Below are 16027 nucleotides of genomic sequence, written 5' to 3' on the forward strand. Positions count from 1 at the left end.
AACATTTAGTTAATTTACATTTCTAGCTTCTCAGCCTCTGAATCAACAGGAAGAAGCCCAGGGAAAAGGGGAAAGGTCTAGCTGAGAAGAGCATTGGTTTCCTTGCTAGGAAATCAAACCCCTGTCTGGGTCCATCTGCCAGAGAACACATGCAATAACAAGTTTGGAAGTTTTAAAATAAAACAAGATTGTTATTTTGCCCTTTTTGTCTTCTTCCTTTTGAGCAAACATCATTCTGCCACCCCCATCTATTTTTCCCCCCCCCAATCTACATTTAATGTAACTGCTGCTTTGGAGACTGAGGGATGGACTTATTAAAATCAGAGACCAAATAGAAAAAACTGTTAAAATTTTAATGGCATAATAAAAAGAGCTAGTATGTCTTAAAAATTCTACATTTAGTGCTGGGTAGCAGTCTTAAAAATGGCCTGCTTATGGAAGCTGCTCTCCTTGCAGAGTTTGGAACTGAGAGTATAGCACAGCAGCAAATGGACCTTTCCAAGGATGGTGCTAAAATTCTGTGAATATGAGAAAATGCACGCCTATAATCCCAGCGGCTTGGGAGGCTGAGGCAGGAGGACTGTGAGTTCAAGGCCAGCCTCAGCAACTTAGCAAGACCCTGTCTAAAAACAAACAAAAAAAAAAGGTGTGGTGTGGTGGCAGGGATGTGGCTTAGTGGTTAAGCGCCTCTGGGTTCAATCCCCAGCACGTGGAGGGGAAGGGGAGCAGTGCTTGCTCCCTTTGCCAACTGAATGTCAAGTACTCAGTTTCATCCAGATAGTGTGCCCTTACTAGGTTGCTACACCTTTCCAGAATTCAATTGTGATGTGCCTGCTCTTACCGGAAGGCCTGAAGCGGTGTGTGTACCCAGGCTGCTGACCACCTGCCTGTTCTTTTTCACTAGGAAAAGAAACCAAAGGAAATTTCAACCGAACAGTCACCACCGGTGGATTTTTCATTCCCGCCACGAAAATGCACTCCACCAGCACTGGCAGCTCCTGTGACCTCAGCAAGCAGGAGGGTGAATGGGGCCAGGAGGGGATGCCCGCGGGCGCGGAGGGGGGCTTTGATGTGAGCAGCGACCGAAGCCAACTTCAGTGCACTCAGATCCGTCCCCCACCGGAGCAACTGAAGGTGTTCCGGCCCATCGAGGATCCAGAGAGCGAGCAAATAGCCCCAAAGATGCTGGGTATGTTTTATACCTCGAGCGACAGCCCTAGCAAGTCCGTCTTCACCAGCAGCCTCTTCCAGATGGAGCACTCGCCGCGTCACCAGCGCAAGGCACTGAACATCTCTGAGCCCTTTGCAGTGTCCGTGCCGCTCCGAGTGTCCGCGGTAATCAGCACCAACAGCACCCCGTGCAGAACACCCCCAAAGGAGTTGCAGTCTCTGTCCAGCCTAGAAGAGTTTTCTTTCCAGGGGTCAGAGAGCGGAGGTTGGCCAGAAGAGGAGAAACCACGGGGAGCCGAGACTTCTACAGGTAAAACAGGGGAGAGAGGGAGATTTCCCGGGCAAGAGAGAAAAATTAGCCTTGATTTTTTTTTTTTTTTTTTTTTTTTTTTTTTTTTTTTTTTAGAGTTTGCAAGGCAATGAGGTCAAGTGGTTGGGATTGTGAGCTCTAAAGCCAGACTGCCTAAATACAAATCCAGGCTCTGCCATTTCTCTGTGCCTTGGATTCTTAATGTATAAAATGGGAATGATGATGTTAATAATTCTACCTTCTCTAGAAGAGTTGTAAATGTGAATTAATTCATGCAAAGTTCTTAGAACAGCAATTACCCAATAAATGTTACTTATTATTTTATTTGCTCATAGTGAGAAGGCAGCAGCAGGAAAAGATCACAGTATAGAATGCTGAGCTACAAAGCTAGAATTGGGGATTTAGCTCTCCCAGACTCTTCCTCTCCTCATCCATCCATCCCTCATATCTATAGAAAACATGGCCAGCAAACCCAGCCTGGAGAAAAAGCATCTTTTCCTCAATTTCCTTATCTCAAATGCAGGGAGGATTCTGATTGGGTCTAGTTGAGTCCTGGGCCCAACTTTGCACCAATCACTGTTGCTAGGTTAATAGGTTGTAAAATGGGCCAGATTTGAGTCTCCAGGCTGAATGGGGTAAGGACAGCCCAACTTGACCCACCTGAAATGGAAATAGACAGAACCAGAAAGGAAAGGATGGCAGACAGTCAAACCGTCATGTGTTCTGTGACTTAAGAATGATTCTATTTCAGTTAATATTAGCTAACTTTTTTTAGCACCTACTGTGTGGTCAGGTGTTTTCTCTGGTGTTCCATATGTATCATCTCACATAGTCTCACAACAACCATTTGAGGTACAGGGAGTTAATATTCCCAATAGCTTAAAGAGGAATTAAGAGATTTTCCCAAAAACTCATAGCAAGGAAGTGGAAAAACTAGGATTTGAATCCAGATTTTTAAAAACAAATACTTCATGCTCTTTGGGACTCTCCCATGCTCTCTCCATGCATGTTTATTGTGGGTTGTGGAGTTAAAGATCATTGAAACATGGTCCCTTTTCCCTCATGAGCTGAAAACTAGGAAGGGAAGCAAAATGCACTGAAGGATCAGCCGGTAGAAGCCACAGAAGAGTCTACTCCAGCTTCTTGAAGTGAGGGAGCGCTTAGGTACTTGAAATATAAATAAGTGTTCAGGAAGGACTGCATGGGTACAAAGGAGATGCAGTCTTCTCAGGAGGGCTCCAGAGACATGTAGAAGAGGTGACATTTGGGCTAGATGTTCATAAATGGGTAGAATTTCTCCATGCAGAAAAGATGAGAAAGGGCATTTGGGGCTGAGAGGCAACTGAATACTGTGGGATTGTGTAGGACTTGGACCCTAACTGGGCTGATTCACATCCCAGATTTACTGCATTTGGGCAGTGTGACAATGGCAGTTGGTTGATATCTCTGAACCTGTTGTCCCTCTGCAAAGCAGGGTGGCTCCAATCTCAAGGGTTGCGGCAAGGTCTGAATGAGAGGATGTCCATAAAATACCTGTCCATGGTCCAGTTCATAGAAGATGCTCAATAAGTATTAATCATCTTTTCCTCCCTTGCACTTCAGGATGGGGCACAGATGAGCAAAGACTCAGAGGCATCAAGTGATATCTTGTCGGGAGAATGGTCTATGGGCTGGTGTGGGTCGAGCAGGATGAAGGGGGAAAGGGAGGAAGACAGGGTTTCCAAAAACTTTTGTGAAATTGGTTATTATCTTCAAAAGAGAGGGTACTGGGGCCCAATGGGTCTTTTGGACACAGTCTGCTATTTTTTTTTCCCCGTCTCTTTCTGAAAGTAAGAATATCAAATCAGCATTAGATTTGGTCTGGGGGAGACAGTAATGTGGACTCCAGCCTGCTTCCCTGCCTGTGATCAGTGGCAGTTGGAAATGAGCGACCCTATAGGAGGCAGCCAGGTAGGTCTGCAGGAAGATGCTAGAAGGTTCAGGGACAACAGATCCTCTTACCCATCTCTGTGATGGAGTTAGATCAATTTAAATTTCCTATCTTCTTCCATGATTATTCCCAATGAAAAATTTCAACTTCATTAGTAAAATATTTTTCTTTCTTTTGATTAGTAGCAGTGGGTAAAAAGGAAAAAAAATTAAAGATGATTTTCCAGGTTATTTTAGTCATTCTGGTCAAGCTACCTCTCCTATTCTGAGCCAAAATAAGTGAAATTCTAATGATACCCAAAAGGTAAGAGATATAATAAGTATTGCACTTTAGCTAAAGTGTTGATAATTAAGTAATTAATTACTCCAAGTGAAAAAACTCAAGGACTAATTAGTGTCTTCATAATAATTGATTATCTGACTTTTACATGATTCAAGGCTATGTCCTGTTAACCTCATTCTCAGCTGGGGGCAGGAGCCACAACAAACTTATCCTTCTGAAGTAAATGTGAAGCTATGGACTGGCTTAAAAGGTACAACAAACTCTCTACATCTTCTTCTAGAAATGCTCATTAGTGGAAGGTCAGAGTAAACATATGCCTTTAAGAAATCTTGATAAACAAAAGTCCGGAATTTTCCTAAGAGCTATTAGGAGTTGCCTCATTCCTTTACTGAAGAACTTATAATAGAATTTTTTATATAGTTATATTTTGGTGCATCTGAAATATGATTGTACCTATGAACATTGGTTTTGCTGTATTCTTTCAACCAGGAGAAAGCTTCTATCATAAACCCATGGTTCTATCAGTTAAGATAGGCTAACGTAGAAGCCAGACATAGAAAACCTGAAACAATGGCTCAAAAAAGATAAGCAATTTGTTTCTATCATATGCACAGTTCCAGAGGTGGGTGGCCGTGCTCCTGGAGATCATGGGGGCGGGAGTCCCAGGCTCTCCACCAGTGCCCAAGAATGTTGTCCTTGTCTGCATTGGTCAGGATGGGACTATCACCGCAACATCCACATTCCCAGCATGGGATGGGGAGGAGAAGAGGAAGCCTAGTAACTTCCCCTCAAGGGTGTAACCCAGAAGTTCCACACATCACTTCCTCTCAACCCCATCTGCCCATACTTACTCAACATAGTCAGGAGAAGCTGGGGAATGTTGTTACTGGCTGCATAGCCATGTGTCTAGCTGAAATGTGGGCGGTGGGGAAGGTTCTAGTTCTAAATAAAAAAGAGAATGGATATTGAGGAAGGAGCAGTTCATAGTCTCTGCCTCTCTTGTCGCTATTTGGTGCATAATTTTTCCCCTGCTGGAAACCATTTTGAGCTATGAAGAGTCTTTTGTAACTTTGAAATATCTGCCAAATTTGTCAGTCAACAACAATTTGTTGGACTCATAGGTCCTTAGTAGGCAATTTCTAGGCATAAATCCTGCCTCTTTTCTGAGAAACTTACCCTGGGATGAAAGCCAAGAACATGTGCAAAGATAATGGTGCCTGATGCCTGGGTACCACAGAGGTAAAAACACCCAGTGCTGGAGGAGGTGGAAGGAAGAAGAGATTGCCTGGGAATCCTCACAAGAGGTGTGTTAGATCTGTGTCTTGAAGGATTGCTGAAGTTCCAATCCTAGGGAGGACCAGAGCACAGGATTACAAGGCCTCTCAGGGGCAGTGATAGGAAAAGGGTGGACCTGTGGTTGGGCCAGAGTAAAGAGGTCATTGTATGTCCTAATGGAGGCCCAGGGTTGTCAGTGGATTGTCAGCAGGGAAGGGAGTGATATGAACAAGTTCACATTTAGCACAGGCCCTTCCTCCACGCCTCACACACAGATCCATAAAAATGGACATAGTCAATGAACAGAAGACACTGAGCTTTACAAAAAGAGATATTGACAAACTCTTTCAATTAATAGACCTCAGTAGAATGTAAAAATATCTTTTAAAAAATTACTGATGCATTTGCCCTTTTACCCCAAAGACTTACTTTCAAGAGTTTATCCTAAATAAATAGCCGCACAAGTACAAAGTAATGTATGGGTGTTGGCATAATTTGTCATGATCTCAAAAGACTGGAAATGGGCTAGATGCTCATCATGAGAAGATCAATTGAATAACTGGTTGCATTGAGTTCTGGAGAGGCCCTAGGTTTGTGGACCCTGTAACATATTTCTTCAAAGTCCTGTGCATCTGTGGGGGACAGGTCCTGGACACCAAAAGTGTCCCCCTCAAGTGTCTGCCTTGTGTTTCTAGTTTTCTGCTTTGGGACTTTTTCTGAAGGTAGGATCTCAGCCTTTGCTTGGGACTGTCTAGAGTATGGAGAATCAACTGGGGCAGCTCTCAACTGATACAAGCCAGAAATCAGTGGATAAATGACCAATGCTTGCACCCTTTGGAGGGATAAACAGCTCCTCACAGGGGTATCAGGAATTCAGTCCCAATCGCTCATAATGGTAACCAGCTCAATGACATCATCTTTATTGACTTTTTCTCCATCCCTGTCTCATCTCTTCACTCCTTTTTCCTGGCACCACCTTCCAAGTAAGCTACCACTGGCCAAGGGGAGCCCAAACTAGGGCTCCCCTTGATGTATAGGGGCTATACATCACATCCTAACAGTCAATCTCCCTGTATACTAATATGCCATGGACTTAAAGATAAGTCATTACATGAAAAAATGCAAAGGAAAAATAGCACATACCATATTTTGTGTAATAAGGGTGGGGAATGAAAATATTTATGGATACAAATATCTGTGCAAATGTGAAAAATAAATATGGCAGAAAAAAAGGAATAAAAATGGCCATAAACAGAAGGGATAGTGGGAATGTGGAACAGGATGGAAGGAACAGGAATGAAAGAAAAAATTTTTATATAGTTTTAATGTTTGAACTCTGAATGTTTTACATACTTAGAGATTAGACTAAATTTCAAGAAATATGCCTCTAAATGATGCACAAAAGAAAACAGCACTAAGGTCAATTGAAAGCACTGTTAGTACACATATGGATGCTGTCACTAGGTCTGGCTTAGCTGCAAAGATGGCAAAATGGTACAGCACTTTGGAGTTAAGTCACCAAATTAACAAATAGTCATGAGTAGAGTTTGCTCTTAACTGACCAACTTTTCTACAGATACTGCATGTCAGACACTACACTGCATTATCTATTAAACCCTCACATTGGCTCAGCAGAGTGTATCACAAAGCCCTTGGACCAAGATTGTAAAAATTATTGAGAAATCAGAATTTAAAACCAGGTTTCTTTAATTTTACTGTAAATAATAACACTTATTAAGGACTTACTGTGTGCTAAGTGCCACCCTAGGTGCATTGCTTAGTCTTTATTCCACACCAGTGGAATAAAAACAGTCTTCTGCAGTGAAATTGGTCCTTCTTTCATGCAAGGCAACAGGGGCCAAATTTGAGGTCTGTCCCCCTTCTCCTTGTCTTAGGAGATCAGAGCTTCATACTCGAATTGATTGTAGCTGTCAACCATAGCTATTAGATCTCTATGCTGCTTGGAGTGAACAGCAGATTTTTGTGGTCTTGGGCACCCAGCTTGACTTCTCAGGGCTTGAGTATTTATTTGTGCAGTAGAAGAATAGGCTCGAGCAGTGTTCCTCAACTTCAGCACCACTGACATTTGCTCTGGGTGGTCTTTGTTGTAGGGGGCTATACATCAGAGGATATTTATTTAACAGCATCCTTGGCTTCACCTCTCCCAACATTGTAACAACCAAAAATGTCTCCAGATGTTGTCAGTGTCCGTAGAAGGCAGCAAGGGGAGGCGGGGAGGGGGATAAAATGGCTCCTGATTGAGAACTGCTGGACTAGATGATCTTTTGGGTCCCTCCCATCCCTAACAGTCTGTGTCTCTGGGACCTGAGGCCAGGACATTGTCAGGAGAAAGAAGAATGTAAGTGGCAGTGAGCTGGGTGGATTCTCCCTGCCCTCACCCCATCTTGTGAAGCAGGCCAGGAAGCAGGGCGGTGGCTGTGCTTGGAGCAGCCTCTCTTGAAGTTCTTGAACTAATCACTCACATCCTCATTGCAGCTTCTATCACTAAGAAGGCAGCTCTGGAAGATGCCCCACCAGGACCTGAAGGCCTAGGGACAGTGGAATGCAACCAAAGCCTTTCCCTGGAGCCAGGTACCCAGACGGAGGAGAAGAAGACCTCGGAAATCTCCCTGGGCTCTCAAAATTTAAGGGAATTAGAGAAGAGGATGAATCCGGAGAAGGCGGTTGAGGAAAGGCGAGAGGCTGAGGATGTGGAGACCAACGCTCTGCAGGAGTGCCCCGGGATCAGAACAGAAGCCATGTTTCTCCATGAGATGGTAAAGTGGGCGCACTGCCTCCTCACTACTCTATGTAGAGTCCTCTTTTTGCTGAGGACTCTTGGTACAATTTAAAGGAGATTTAAAAAAAATATTTTTAATGTTTTTTTTTTTTTTGGCCAAAGGAACTTTAAAAGACCCACTTCTAATCAGTCTTGGAATTTTTTCGCAGTGGACTTTTCAGAGATTCTGGAGTAATGGAAAGGAACCATCCAGCTCAGATTTCCTAGAACAGACTCAATTCTAAATATCTCTGACCTGGGATTAACATAAACCAATGACCTGTCATTGAAATATAATAGCACTCAATCCCAGAAGCAGCACAAAACCTGCTTGTCATATCCTAGGCCCAAATAGAATGATCATTTACATGATCCAGCCCTCATCTCCCAGACAGCCTGCATGGGCTGTTCTCTAGACTTGTTTCTAAAATCTGAAAGATTTCCAGGATCAATCCCTTCCTTCTGTGGCTTCTGGAGAAGTAAAAATATGATGTCAGAATTGACAGAACCTTGTTCACTTGGTAGAGGTGAAATTTTCCAAGCAGGTTTTTGTAAGATGTCCTTACATAAGAAGGAGCAAGGCTTCCTGAAATGCCCAGGGAAGAGTCCTGCATCTGGGAAGCATCTCTGTGAGCAAAGCAGTGTGCCAAAGGAGAAAAGGAAGCTCAGTGCCTTTTAACTTGTTTCTAGGACATGCATAAGGGGACTATGTGCTGGAAGTCAGGGCAGAGCTGAGTGCCGTGGTGGCTTCAGGAAGCTTAAGTGAGGGTTCCTATAAGAGGTGTTGGCATTTGTTGAAGGGGAAGGATGAATGGGGATTGAATTCTTATGAGGAGGTCCCAAGTGTGAGTTGCTTTAAGAAGCAGATAAAGTTAGTACTGGAAGAACTAGGGTAAACTCAAGGGAACGAGTAAAGATGTATTAAACACCCACTTTGTGACAGGTGCTCTGCTGAGCACTGGAATAACTTCATGAACCAAATGGTCACTGCCTTCTTAGGGCTGACAGCCTAGTGGAGAAAGGTAATTTTCAGGGTGAAGTGGAAGTTTGAAGTGCAGTGGGACATATGATACAAAGACCTAAGCTAGTCATAGGGGGAATGTCACCAGGGTGAGGGAGAGCTTTCCTGAAGAGTAGATATGTAGGTCGAGAACCTCACCTAGAAGAAAACGGTAGAGTGCAATAGGAAGGGAGAGACTTCCAGGCAGAAAGAGCAAGATGTGTGGTGGATCTAGGGTGGGAGAGCCTGAAACATTCATGGAATTGGAATAAGGCCAGGATAGCTGGAGAAAGTAAAGCTGAGGTGGAAGCAGGAGCCACATTGGGCAGTACTGTGTAGAAGGGCTTGGGGATCAGCGTAAAGGCAATGGAAAAGTATATGATATGTTCCGAGTTTTGTTCTTAATGGGTTAGTCTATTCTGTGAGGAGGAGACAGGCAAGAGAGAAGGCAGGGAAGTCAGTTATGAAGCTAGTATGTGTGTGGCAAACCAAGCAAGGTTAGAAGGTGGCTACATTGTGTGTGTGTTGGTGATGGGGGTGGGGATAGAAGTGGAAGGAGTCCAAAGCTACTTGGGAGGTAGAATGACCAGGAATTGGTGAAGGATTGGGTATGGAATGAGGAGGAAGAAGAGACAAAGACATCACCTAGGTTTTTGCTCTGGGGAAAAATTTCCATTGTGTTCCTTGTACTGAAATAGCAGAAAGTGGAGTACAGAGGAGTCTAAACTTATTGATTCCTTAGTAAGAGATTAATTAATGTAGGTATTGAGGAAAATAAAGAGATAAGAAAAAGGCCCGTCCTGCTCTGAAGAGATGCAGTTTAGTAGGGAAAATAGAACTATGCACAAATCATATAGAACAGTAGAATCAGATTACTTTTGACCAAATAAGAGTTATCTGAAAGAAATAACTCAAAACAATGAATCAATTTCAATGCAACACAATCTTTATTGAGCAGCCACTCAACAGTATTTAAGGACCATTTGACCTTGAGGAATCAAACACCAATAAACACAATCCCTGACCTCAAGGAGCTCACAGTCCATTGGAAATAAAACAAGCATAAAAGGAACTGGACTCTAAAACAGCATGTGGTTGGAGCCAGGTGAGAAGGTATGCGAGGTGGCAGAGATCAGATTTCTCAGAAAGGCCTGCACCCCCACCGGATGGAGATGCTCCTTCTCTCTGGGACACAATTAGGCCCTGAGACAAGAAACTAAAGACACTGAAGTTTGTTTTCCTGGCCCTCCCTCCATCCTTTTTCTTTCTGCAGCTTTGGGCTTTATGTAGGGAAAGGGAGTTGAGAAGGACAAAGGGAAGCTGGACTTAAGGGGAAACAAGATGGCACAGGAGGCAGTCCAACAACCACAGGAAATACCCCGATCATGTTAACAGTGGGTGTCTGTGAATAGTAGGAATATGACATTTTGCTATTTTTGTATTCTTCTTTGTTTTAATATGTATTTAAAAGTCTTTTCGTGTGTAATACGTATTTCTTCAGTAATAAGCAAAAGAATTATGTATTTGGAAAGCTGGTTTCAGGGTAAGAATTAATATTTTCACTTTATTGGAAAAATTTCATTCTATCTTCTAGTAAATCTAAGGTTAAATGAGACCAGGTTTAAGGTTTTTATTTTGTTTTGTTTCCTTTAAAGCAACGGTACACAGGGATTAAACACTTCTGTTCTGGTGTAGGCAGGGCTGGATTTCAACCCTGGTCTGCTACTCTGTGATTTAGGGAAATTGCTTAAGCTATTTGAACATAGGCCTCCTCATTTATGTAATGGGAATATAGCAGTGTTTATCTCCTATGGTTCTGGGAAAATTAAACAAGAAGATAAAAGTATTTTATGGCACACGGTAAGCAATCAAGCATCCGCAGTTATTACTGATTATGCATCTCTTATGTGCTGGGTAGCTCAGGCAGGGAACTGTCCCGTCCTTCACTATCACCGAAAACAAGGCAGATGACAACGCTCAGAGTCCTTAATTCTAAAGAACTAATAAGTTTCTTGATGTTTTTCAGGATGAAGATGATCTGGCTAATGCCCTGATATGGCCCGAGATTCAACAGGAGCTTAAAATCATTGAATCTGAGGAGGAACTTGCGTCATTGCCACCATCTGTTCAGAAGATAACCCTAATTCTGCCCAGTTTTGAGTCAAGTCCAGGGCCCTTTGCTTCCCCAGAGCCTCCTGGGAGTGTCTCTCTTGCCTCCGCCCCTTCTCCAGTCTCCGCCCCCCAGGAGGAGGGGACCAAGGGCTCAACCAATCAGAGTACAATGGATGCTGCCGCGGCAGCCAATAGAGATAAGCCAGAGTCAACCAGAGTCCACAGATCCGAATCTGGGCTCCGTCCAGACCGTGCTTCTCTGGCTCCTCTAGAAATAATTCCTTTTGAGGAGGCGTCTCCACCGGCAAAGACTGAGGCTGGACGCCCCGGGAATCTCTCTCCTCCGCTTCCTCCTGCTCCTCCCCCTCCAACTCCTCTGGAGGAGGCGCCTGGAATCCTGCTGTCAAAGGGAGGTGTTGAGAGAGAAGATCCATCCAGGAATTTGAGGACAAATCCTTATATAGAGCAGCCGGGGTCCAAAGATAGCCCTGGGATCTCTAGTCTCTGTCAGGGAGAGGAGGTCACTCCAAGACAAAGTGAAAAACAAACTTCAAAGAACGCTGCTCCAGAGGGGGAAGTCCTTGGTTTCCCAAGCCCAACAAAGGAGGTTGAGATCTCCCCACATGGAGAGGGGGATGTAGCCCAGTCAGTACAGGAGCCTTCAGACTGTGATGAAGATGACACTGTGACAGACATTGCTCAGCACGTCCTGGAGATGGTGGAGCCCTGGGAGGAACCCCAATGGGTGACAAGCCCTCTTCACTCTCCCACACTGAAAGAAGTTCAGGAGGCCCAGGTGCAGGGCCCGCAGAGCCACCGATTGGAGAAGAGGCTTTCTCACAGGCCCAGCCTTCGCCAGAGCCACTCTCTGGATAGCAAAACTACCATTACGAGTCCGTGGACTCTTGAGGTCACCCCATCCAGCAGCTGTGCTAATCTTGAAACAGAGAGAAATTTTGATCCTCAGGCAGCCAGGAGAGAGATTACTAGATGGGATGAGAAAGCCCTGAAGAGTTTCAGAGAGTTCTCTGACCTGAAAGGGGAAGAGGTTCTTCCCAGCCAGAAGGGACCAGGCAGTGTTCAGTCTAAGCCAGCAGCAATCAGCCCAGTCACCCCAGTAGAGGGAAAGGAGCTGGGGCCGCTTCTTGGGCAGAGCAACCAGATTAAGCAAGCTGGTGTTCCTGGGCTAGAAAATAGCAAGGAGAGTTCACTTAGGGTTCAGGATAGCACCTTACCTGAAGAAGACCCCCCAAAGTTACAGCTAAAGAGCACTGAGTGTAGCCCCTCAAAAGGGAAAAACCGGCCTTCTTCCCTCAACTTGGACTCTGCCATTCCCATTACTGACCTCTTCCGGCTTGAGAATGGGGCTTCATTTAGTTCACCTGGAATGCAGCTCTGTGAATCAGGAGACCCCAAGTTCACCTGGATGACCTCATCTCACGGTAAAGCAGACTCCTGGAAAGATTACTCCCAGGATACCCAGGACCTGGACCTTGTTGCTCATGCCCTGACAGGCCGCCGTAACTCAGCTCCCGTGAGTGTGTCAGCTGTGAGAACCTCCTTCATGGTCAAAATGTGTCAGGCCAGGGCAGTGCCAGTCATCCCACCCAAGATTCAGTATACACAGATCCCACAGCCCCTGCCCTCTCAGAGCACAGGGGAGAGTGTGGCTCAGCCTCTGGAGAGGAGCCAAGAGGAATCCAGCTCAACTAGTGGGACCTCTCAGAAATCTGCCAAAGGTGATTCTCTCTCCTCCCTGGAAAGCCCAAGGGAAGAGAAACCAAAGCAAGATACAGGAGCCATAGCATCCTCACGGATGGATACCACTGCATCCTGCATTTGTGAGGGACCCACCCTTTCTCCAGAATCAGACTTATCTAATCTCCTCTCCACCCAAGACGCAGTAGTGCAATGCAGAAAGCGCACATCAGAGACAGAGCCATCTGGGGACAACCTTCTTTCCTCAAAAATAGAGCGACCATCTGGGGGTTCTAAGCCTTTCCACAGGTCAAGGCCAGGAAGACCTCAGAGCCTAATCTTATTCAGTCCTCCTTTCCCCATCATGGACCACCTGCCTCCCTCATCCACAGTTACAGATTCCAAGGTCCTGCTGTCTCCTATCAGAAGTCCCACTCAGACAGTTTCCCCTGGCCTTCTTTGTGGGGAGTTGGCAGAAAACACATGGGTCACACCAGAAGGGGTTACACTTAGGAATAAAATGACCATCCCTAAGAATGGCCAAAGACTAGAGACCTCGACCAGCTGTTTTTACCAGCCCCAGCGGAGATCAGTAATTCTGGATGGAAGAAGTGGGAGGCAAATAGAATGATCAGTTCAGTTGCTGGTGTCTGAAAAAAACATCATGATTCATCTGGAAATTATTACAGGGCCGACTTGCCATTTTCCAGCACAGATTATCTAACTTTGGACTTATTTTGGCCTCTGACTTCTCTTTTTTCAGCCTTTTGACTATTCACTAATTAATCCTTTTACCAGAAGAGTGTCAAGGAAAGGACCAAAAGGTGAAATTTAGATAAGTCTGTAAAGTCAAGTGGGAAAGCTTAGGTAAGGAATGAGGGAATTCTTGCTTCCAATGAAATTTGGGGTCTCATATGTAAGCTGCATTACTCCCCTACTACCATTACCTATTACTGTTGAGAGCTGGCCATAGTAACTGTCTTTTGCAAAAAAGAAAAATCCTTTGCAGGTTTGGAAAATGCTATTGACATTTGAAGGCCTTCTCTTTATTTCATGCTTTTTACTGCTCTTTAAAGCATATGTTCTTAAATCAGTTTTCTAATAAGCTTTGAAAAAGTGAACTATCCAAAATAGAAGCAGATTTGGAAATGCAAACTAATGTGCATTTAGATATCCAAGTGGGTAAACTCACCCATGCTCTTTCCCTGGAATCCCTGCAGATCTGTCTAAGATGACTCCATATACCAGCATAGAAAATCAGAATCTATAAGTCAGGAGCAAACCCTGAGACTGGCACAAACTACAGACTTTCTGGTGCATTTCATTTGGGACCCTACTTGCCACTGTTCTGAACTCTGATTTATAAATCCAGTAGCTGGCCAAGTGAGGACTGAGCTGAGGATTTTCTTAATGAAATGAATCAAAATTTTCATGTATGCAGTTGTGAAGTGAAGGTATCATCCTCCTTAACAATATCAGGGTGTAAGCACCCAATGTCATCATAGAGAAAAGCCCCACACAAAGCCTACACTGTGAACTTAATGTATTTAAGTTGGTGGGCAGGAAACACTTCCTGCTCAGCCTTACTCTTCTTCCACACTGGGCTGGGCCCAGCAGTACAGGAAGGGAGGCAAGGAGGAATCCTAGCAGAGTGGACATCACTACCACTCACTCCCCTCCTTGAAAATGTATTTCATTTTAGACAGTGGGTCCCTTCTTTTTCCCTCTCCCTATATTGTTTCAGATTTGAGGCATGTGTCTCCCTTCCATAATTCTCTTCATCCACCATCTAAGGCCCTCAAACTTGTTCTTCCTTCTGTCTGGATGCAAGCAGAAGCAATAAACCAATCTGATTTTCTTTCAGTTGTACGGAATTTTTCATGGTTCTTTGCATTTCAGATGGAGGAAGGAGAACTAATATACGTGCTGGCAGAATTTTGGTTCTCCCCTCCAAAAAAAAGGCTTCACAGGGCACCGTTTCTCAGATTCAAGCCTCGCTGAATTCTATCCAGAAGCTCAGTTATTGCAGACATTTCTCTGAAGGCTAGCAGAGCCTCTGGGCAGAACCCATAGCCAAGGCTACAGCTGGTCTGGGCTGGGGCTGAGTTGAATTCACCTTCTCCAATGAGAAACTGGAAGCTGATGCCTTGCCACTGATTGCTCTCTTTTCTCTCTCTCTCTGTCTCTCACCCCTTCTCTCCCTGACAAATCTGAGAGTTTTGAAATCTTTCCTGTGCCTTTTAAGCCAGGTCTGTGGCAAGGGTAACTTTAAGTCAGCTGATGAGCTCTGCTTTCATGTTGAGATGAGTGAGAAAAGAGAGCCATCAAAGGGGGCTTCAGTGAGTGCTTTTGCTTTCTCTCTGGGTGAGCAAGACATGGGACCAATAGTTAGTGAGATATCAACTTAAACATAGCATTTTACTCTAGGCAAGCAAGGTGAAGAAACATGGTGGTGAAAGATGAGAGAGGCCATGTCCCATAAATAAGAAAAGCACATTCCTACCTTATCAGGAAATATGGCAGATAAATTGTATCTGTTCCAGGGTACTTCTGGTGTCTATGCTTTGATAAGGACCAAATTCTAGGCATTGAGAGGGAAAGAACTGCTCTTCACCAACCATCAGAACTCTGAGCCAAGTAATGAAATATTTAAACTACTTTATGGTTGTTTTAAATTTTTGTTTGTAATACTTACAGGATATATTTTTATTTGGGGATAGACTGAGAAGCCACCCTTTACATATTAACAATTGACTTTAATTGTAAGGGTTGAGATGCCTATGTTAGATTTATAAAATGGCTGCCATGTTCCTCTGACTGGCATTTCATTTATTGGATCACCTTCAGGTGCATGGGTATATGGACGTCACCCGTGCAACACAACTGGCAGCTGTCTGGAGATATTCCCTACTGCAAGCTTGTCTAATCAGTTAATTCCAGAAGAGCTTGGAGGCGGACTTTCTATGTCCTGCTGCTCCTCCTTAACTATCTCACATCCTGTCAAGGTCAGAAACATATTCATAAATTCCTGTGGGCTGGGATAGCCTAGTGTTGATGAAATTCCATTCCATGGCAAAGAAAACTCATAATTTTCTTCCAAAGGTTCCCAAAATGCCCTGGGATTACCTATTGGACCACCCACATGGGCTCTGAAAAATGAACTCCCTAAAAATGGCTGGTTGGGAATCAGATTGCCTGTTTCCGAGTAGGGGAGGGGCAGGGCAAGTACTGCTGTTTTCAGGAAGATCTGCCTGATTCCCTGGAAAGGGCTACAGAATCAAACTCTTCAAATATCAATCCTCAAAATAGGGGTGACTGATTTTAAATGTTGATTTTGAAGTGAAATGCATGCATGTTTTCTTTCAGTATTAATGACTGCTTAAAAAAATAATGACCCATTTTTATTTGCAAAATGGCCCTTCCAGGCGGTGGTGGCGGCTGCTTCTTCTTCTTCTTCTTCTTCTTCTTCTT

At 44.3% G+C, this 16027-nt stretch overlaps 1 protein-coding gene across 1 annotated transcript in view; it reads left to right on the forward strand.

Moving 5' to 3' along the window:
- ARHGAP31 (Rho GTPase activating protein 31) overlaps positions 1-14419 on the forward strand; it is a 106562-nt gene extending 92143 nt beyond the window's left edge. Inside the window, exons 10-12 of the mRNA XM_081302336.1 lie at positions 905-1480; positions 7464-7744; positions 10773-14419. Of these exons, the coding sequence (XP_081158462.1) occupies positions 905-1480; positions 7464-7744; positions 10773-13187 (3272 nt within the window). The 3' untranslated portion in view covers positions 13188-14419. The remainder of the gene's footprint in view (positions 1-904; positions 1481-7463; positions 7745-10772) is intronic.
- The last annotated feature ends 1608 nt before the right edge of the window (positions 14420-16027 follow it).

Source organism: Spermophilus citellus, assembly GCF_964194105.1.
Source record: "Spermophilus citellus genome assembly, chromosome: 7".
In the NCBI taxonomy this organism is placed as follows: Eukaryota; Metazoa; Chordata; class Mammalia; order Rodentia; family Sciuridae; genus Spermophilus; species Spermophilus citellus.